The 7,883-nt window shown below is 34.9% G+C and overlaps 1 protein-coding gene across 1 annotated transcript; it reads right to left on the reverse strand.

Annotated features, from left to right (window-relative positions):
- Positions 1-655: 655 nt before the first annotated feature.
- Positions 656-7,482, reverse strand: LOC106474839. The gene is made up of 6 exons (XM_013935533.2): positions 7,343-7,482; positions 6,957-6,987; positions 6,093-6,139; positions 5,266-5,388; positions 4,442-4,603; positions 656-4,242 (listed from the first exon to the last, which is right to left on the reverse strand). The coding sequence occupies exons 1-6, from the start codon at positions 7,451-7,453 to the stop codon at positions 1,957-1,959; spliced, it is 2,760 nt and encodes a 919-aa protein (XP_013790987.1). The 5' UTR covers positions 7,454-7,482; the 3' UTR covers positions 656-1,956.
- Positions 7,483-7,883: the final 401 nt, after the last annotated feature.

A 7,883-nucleotide genomic window follows, 5' to 3' on the forward strand; every position in this document is an offset into this window, starting at 1 on the left:
ATGAGTCTCAATGTGTAGCCTCTTGATACAAAAGTTATTGCGTGATTCTTGCTGCAAAATGTATTTTCAAACCGTTCATTTAGTTTTGTTTGTTTCCAATATTCGCACAAAGCTAAAGAAGTGCTATCTGCGCTAATCGTACCTAATTTTGAACGTATAGGCAAGAGGGAAAGCAGCTAGTCAACACCATCAACTTTTAGGCTAATCAAATACTGGGCTTTGATCGTTACTCCTTCAGTGTACCCACAGCCCCAGTATGAAACGAGACTTTGCGGTAAGGGGATGCAAACTATGAGTCCTCGGGTTTACAATTCGATGCGCTAACTTGGGCCTTTTTTTTCAAATCAGGACATTAGTTCAGTGGTACCCCAAAATGTGACACGTAACAAAATATGTATTGTGTGACTTGAGAGAAAAAGTAGGCCTATTACGTGACTCGTGACACAAAATGCATTTTTAAAAAATGGAATTATTCCAGTAACGGCACAAAATGTATTGCATAACTCGTGACACAAAATAAATTTTCAAAACGTAGAATCGGCTTCAGTGATATGAACTTAGTCTCTACAGCAATAGCAATCAAACTCAACACATTTTCATTAGTTTATATTATCAAAATTTTTAATAACAAATAACTACATAGGCCTAATAATTTCATAATTTTAAAATAAACACATATAAAATCCATATTTACTAAGGAATTGTTAGGCCTAAAGAACATGCACAGAAATATATATATATATATATATATTACCACTGGGTTCTCTAAACTGTAGAAATAGTTTGTTAGCTGTTCACATTTTACAAATCTTTAGTGTTAGCCTATCTCAAAAATTGGTAAACATTTTTTTATTAGTCTTGTTTCATTATCTACATGACGAACCTTCAAAAGGCCCGTAACCATGGTATGACAGATGAGGGCGGGTCTATTCCTAAAATCAAATGACCTTTTTGTTTAGTGTTAGCTAGCAAGCATAAGGCACTAACGTGGTTTTATGTAGGAACACTGAAAACTAGAAACTAAATTTGTATGATCTATTTTGAGTACCAAGTTTCGAAAAGCAGTAAGTTTTTCAATATTTTATTTATTTCTCTAGCGTACGTCTTTAAACTCTATGGTATTCTCAGTATTAAATAAATAACATTTGTATTGTTACTATTAGTACTATAAGTTAGTAGAAAACGTCTTTAGGCCTAAGCTCTAAAATATTCTCAGTATTAAGTAAGTAACATTTGTATTGTTACTATTAGTACCCATAAGTTAGTAGAAAACGTCTTTAGGCCTAAGCTCTAAAATATTCTCAGTATTAAGTAAGTAACATTTGTATTGTTACTATTAGTACCCATAAGTTAGTAGAAAACGTCTTTAGGCCTAAGCTCTAAAATATTCTCAGTATTAAGTAAGTAACATTATTATTTTTAGTAATTATGAATTAGTGGGGAACATCTTCAGGCCTAAACTCTATAGATTTCTCAGTATTAAATAAGTAACATTATTACTATTAATATTGGTATTAATTATAATCAATTATAAATCACAATTGAATGGCGAGACTTATTATTTTTCTACATTATTCTACATTGGGTGACCTTTTTTAGCCAGTGGGGATTTGGTCACATTCTTCGAACTCCTCCTCTGGCTACGGGCCTGTTCACAATGATACATACTTTAGTTTTATATATATAAATTTTACGACAAGGTAGGTTAAACTCTGTACAGCTTCATCACAGCAATAAACACTTTATCTAAACTACACGAGAACATCTGTTTGTCTAACTATAATGAAGGTACTTTGTTCCAAGCTGTAACAGCATGGGAATGTGAACTGACTTTTATCGGGGTAATATTTCATCCAGTGTTGTTTTTCATCTGACCTCTAAAATTATAAGTTATGTCTTGTTAAGCCTAATATTTGATATTACAGCACTAGTAGGCTTTTTATCGACAAAAAATGTTTATCTGTTATCCCAGTCTCGAACTTCGACCACCACTGCTTTAGGCCTGCGAGGTGGCCTGACAGGTACGTCGAATCCCCCACGTTCGTGATGAGTGTTATTTGGTGAAAGCGTTGTACCGGCATTACTGGACACTCCTTTGATTTCCAGTGTTGTAGTCGAAGAGGCTTTAGTCACTGGAGCACTAATGGGACTTTTCTCTGAACGAAACTTCGGAAGAGTATTATTATCAAACAGTCCTCCAGCTGGGGGAGGTGGGATCGGGCGTGGATGAGCCTCTTCTTCTGATTCAGATGGTGAATAATCTACTTTCGTAAGACTTGGTGGGGGAGTGGAAGAAGTTTTTTCAATATGGGGGAGTGGAGGTGGAGGAGAGCATTGATGTTGTCGTCTTTTCATATCATTTTTTGAAGGTATCGAATAAATAATATCATTTTCTGGAGTAGCAGAGTCAAGAAGACCTTGCATGAACTCTTTACGTTTTTCATGACTGACAGAAGTGATTGTGACGTCATTTCCGTTTTGATTATTCCCGTGAGTTATGTTGCTATAAATATTATGATGATAGGAATCTTTTCTTCCAGATGCATCACTGTTCATCACTTTGCAATAGTGATTTTGATTCCCAAAGTTATCATCAGTACTGCAGTCTAGTTCAGTTTTGTAATGGGGACTCTTTAGATCTCCTGTATTTAAAAGAATGGACGACTTTTGGGGATTGTCCTTTATTTTGACTTTTTGTTCTATTGTGTAATGACCGTCCGGCTGCTCAAGGTTACCGTTGTTCAGGTTTAACAATCGTGTGTGACTGTTGGTTTCCTCAAAATTTTGAGATTGATATATTTTATTTTTACTATCATTGTGGAAGCTGATGTCACATTCGTCTCCAAAGTAGAAAGATCGAGGTGTCCTTGCCGCAACATGTTTTGTTTGCTCTTGTTGAGGGTTCTTAGAAATAGCTCTTGGTAAAGTTTGGATATCTCTTTCGTCAAAAACCCTCAAAGGATGCACTGGAGATTGCCAAGGTAATGTTACACAATGACTGTTTTCCAAAAGATCCACTTGGACACCGCTATCTTTCCTGTCACTATCTTGAGGGGAAGATTTCACTGAGGTGTAAAAATAACTGATATATGGTTCACTCTTAAATTTTGTATCTCGTGGCAGGGTATGATCAAAATCTTCTTTCACGAAAGAAGAGTTTCTGGGAGCTCCGGATTCATCAGACATTGTAAACATTCGAGGAGTATCCCTTGGGGAGTGAGACCCGTGAATCTTGGATCTATCAAAAGAATTGTTGTTTGAGTGGAAAGGCTCATGCCTATTGTGTGTATGAGAATCTTCCTTCTGATCATCCAGAGATGTTCTGCAGAAGTCGTCTCTGATAACAGAGGTCGACCTCCATGGGTTAGAGTGTTTCCTCAAAGATGTTGAATCACATTTTGGTGAACTCGTGGTTGTCAGATAGATGGATGAACCGTAATTGGAGTTATCTTTCCATGAGTTTGCTGGTGAGATAGATTTGGTATTTTCTTTATGTGATGGCGAAGAAGAAGTTAGAACTTCAGAAAGTCTACGAGGATTCGAATCCCATTCGGATACCCCTAGAAAATGTTTATTTTTGTCACAAGTCCATCCTTCTGAGGAAGAAAGCGATTCTTCTTGAGAGCATTTCGAAGTATTCCTATATTCTACCAAATTTTTATCCATTCGGACACAAGAGGGAGGTTTGGAATTATTGACCAGTTGAATGTGAATAACATTTTTAGCCGTTTTAGTGGTTGCTGGTCCATAGTCATTGCCATTATTCGAGCCAAAATGGCTCTTTACCCAATGGTTTGTTTCAATTTTCTTGATGGCATCCTCTTGTTCTACATCCACTGTAGTTTTGGAGACTTCATCCTGTCGCTCTGAAGAAAGTACTTGTCTGAGACTCTCTTTTTTCTCTCGTTTTAGTTTTTCAGTCAAACTCTCCTGGTTGATGTTATCTCCATAGTACTCAATGTTGTTTATTGTTTCCGTGGATATTTCTGGCATCGCCGACTCGTCGGTTTCGTCCTCAGGAACTTCTTCGTCATGCTGTTCTTCATGATGCCGTGTAGTAGTGGTCTCTGTTGTCATTTCCCCGTCCTTCCACTCGGATACTTCATTAACTTCCTCTTTATCTGTCACTTTCTGACCACGACAAGAGTAATGAGTGACTTTCCCTGGGAATGGTTTTCTGACATCAATTTCTCGACTGAAAAGTTCATGATCAGGAGCTCCCAGTGCCTTCTGGTGAAGATCCTAGAAATTAATTAAAAAGAAATGAAAGTTGTAAAATACAAATATTTACTTTAAATTTCTTATATAATTTTCTCGTTTATTCTTTATAAATAATAATAATTCATTCTAAAATGGCATAAAGGAATAAACCTGCGTGCATCTTTAAAGCTACTCAAATTGCAACTGTTGCTTATCCAGTTTGTAATAATTATGTACTTACTGTGCCTGTCAGTTCCCGGAAACCTTCATCGTGCAGTTCCACATTTTCTTCTTTCTTCTCCCTCGTGGTTTGACGTGATTCAGTTTTCTCTGTAATTACTCGCACTGAACCAGGGTCAGCAATGTAATGAGGACCCAGATTTTCTCCACCCGTGGACTTATGCTAAAAAAAAGAGAGGGTAGTATATTCTTGTTAGCTTGTAAAGTGAATTAAAACAAAACTATATCTAAGAATTCTAATAACTGCTGTATTGCTTGTAAATTAAAAGTTTTAGTTTCAAAATTGATGTACAAGTCCACCACAGTATTTATATTAATGTGATAGCATAGTTCTTTCGTTAGCGGGTTCTTTTCAATTATCTCGTGCAAATAACTCAACATCCACTTCACGTAACGATAATAAATTACTTTAATAATTGTACATTGCTGTAATTTGTTGTAGGCCTACGTTACAAACGATTCTAACTAGTGTAAAACAAATCAACTTATTTGTAACCGTAATAGCTCACACACACTGACTGGTTCACTCTCTGCCTTGAAATCAATCTACCCACCTAACAACTATCTCGTATTTATAATATATCTACCAATATACTAGAATAAAAATTTGACGTCACATCCTTAGAACTGTTTAGGCATTCTACGTCCTCTAGTTAACAAATAAATTACAACAATAAAAATATAGGTTACTACATTAACAAAGAACGTTGTGCAATGAATACAGGGAAGCTGTTTACAACAAACTTTTACGACTCATCTGCATTATTACAGTTCATTTTTACATCTACCAGTTATCACTGTTGGACAAAGTGATCCCATCCTTACATCTGTGTTTTCGGTTTCTTCTTTACGATTGTCTTCTGTAGTTTTAGTAGAGATCTGAGGTCCACTATCAGCTACAACTTTTCCATCTTCGTAAACCAACTGGCGCTGCACTCGCGTCTCTACCTAGTGATGTTATTCATCTTACATTAAAATATTTCATAAGATTAAAATTAACAAAACATCGTATAACATTGAAAATGGAAATATTTTACTGAAAACAACAATTCATTGTATAATTCTAAGAACTTATGAATCAAAACGAAGAATATCTTATAATATGTCAACCACACTACATGTGCCATATCCAGTGCCGACGAGGTCTCATCAGCATAGTTGGGATACGAGAGATATACAGAAGTATTTTAGACGATATTTATATTATAAATTTTCATGAGTACCGACTATTATAGTGTGAAATTTTAATTATTATCAGTGCTATTTAAATTATTTACAAATCAAATTTTAGAGTAAGAATTATCATAAAAAAAAGAAAACAAATTATATTTAATTCGGCTCCCAAGTGGCACAGCGGTATGTCTGCGGACTTACAACGCCAGAAGAACAGATAGTCCATTGTGAAGCCCATTCAATCGTAATACTGCTAGTGCCGCCATCTAGCGGCCACTAAATGAAATATGCAAAATTCGTTAACACTTAAATATATATCCTTATATAAACATAATACAGCTATTGCAGTCAACTGTAGACACTCTGTAGAACATACATTTGGAAAAAGTATGTAAAAATTTGCGAGCGCAGAGGGAAGACAGTTGCGCACACAAAAGTAGTGCATCAAAATTCTTGGAAAAAATTCATTTCTTTCATACCTGTCTGGTTTTGTGATTAACAATCTTCCTGGATGTTGTCCATTCCTCTAAAAATATATAGAAACCGAAGATGTAATATTGACCGTATTATTTATAAAACCACATAATAAAAAGTAGGAACTGTGATAACTTGTACAAGAGCACCCAGTCCTGAACGCTAGAGTAATTCACGTGTTGTCATCAATCCCGAGATACAGTGATAAATACTACAAGTCTGAATGAAAAATATTAAACATAGTGGTTATTCAAAATAACCTTATACATCAACATACATGCAGTAATTAAGATAAAACATACTATTTAACATTAACTTCCAATCAGAACAAGCTATGAACTAAGATCGAAACTAAACATCAACATGGCCATCAGTATAACTGATTAAATATAATTTTTTTTAACGTAACTACTTGTAAAGATTGGAATGCATTGTTTTGTCAGTTGGGTACCCTCTCGGTTAACGATATTTTCGGCGTTACCTTCTTCAATTTTGTTTGTCTGGTAAGATTTATTTAAATTTTCAAGTGACATAATCTATCACCAGGTGTCTCTTCTCAGTGAAAGTGAGCTTACTAGTTATGTCTATGCTTTTTTGTTGTTCTTTTTTGAGATTTTTTTTTCAAACGAACCTCACTAAAAGCTGTTTGAATATCAACTACTAATCATTTCTGGATGAAAGTGGATACAACTAATTTTGTTACTACATAGTAACTATTTTATTTGAGTGTTTAATCTTTTAAGTGGTGTTCTATCTGGATTTTGATACCAGATAAAACACCATGTGTTGTTTATTTGTATGTAACGTCCAGGAATGTCTAGCGCCGGTAAACCAACAGTATTATCATATTAACTAAGTATGACACTTACCATATTTTGATGTTGGAGTGCCGTCGGGTAACTAGGAAAGAAAAAAAAACAATTAAAACTTCAGGTTAAACAATGTGAATAAACGAAGAATAAGATCTCGTGCAAAAAAAAAAAAGAATGTTTACAAGTTAAGACAAAAAGTACAGTAAGCTGCTCAGTTCGTGGAAGGGGTAACTGCTGGCGCCATCTATTGAACATTTGTGTATTTTCTTTTTTTTTTTTAGTATTCTTGCGCAACTGGGAAACTTTAGTTTCTCACGTGTAATTAATCTATCTCAAAAGAGTATATTTAAATGTAACGATTAAACTTCAAGGCAAAGCCCAATGAGATATAGTATTCACTTTTTTTATGAGATACTCTATGAAGATACCACATGTTAACTTACAATCTCTATGGGTGGTGCTGGCTCTACTCTTTTTGTAACTACTCTTGTCGTTGTGCCATTGGGGACACTTTTCCCACTGGTGGCGCTACTGCTGTCTCGATCAGCTGGCATCACTTACGGCAACATCTGCTATTTTGAAATTCCTGTTTCGAAGAGATAAAAAAAAATGTAGAAGAAACTGTACATTTAGGGCACAGTATTGAGTTTAAAGTATTTTAATACCAAACAGAAAAAAAATTTGTTTATTGGAAGTTAAAAAAAATATACATATGTACGAAGATGCTGAAAACCAAAGTGTATTCGTGTTAAATACCTGAAGATGTAAATGTCGGTGTCTGTTATAAACTTTGTTAAATACTTAAAGATGTAAAGGTCGGTGTCTGTTATAAACTTTGTTAAATACCTGAAGATGTAAAAGTCGGTGTCTGTTATAAACTTTGTTAAATACCTGAAGATGTAAAGGTCGGTGTCTGTTATAAACTTTGTTAAATACCTGAAGATGTAAAGGTCGGTGTCTGTTATAAACTTTGTTAAATACCTG

This window comes from Limulus polyphemus, unplaced genomic scaffold (assembly GCF_000517525.1).
Source record: "Limulus polyphemus unplaced genomic scaffold, Limulus_polyphemus-2.1.2 Scaffold7751, whole genome shotgun sequence".
Classification (NCBI taxonomy): Eukaryota; Metazoa; Arthropoda; class Merostomata; order Xiphosura; family Limulidae; genus Limulus; species Limulus polyphemus.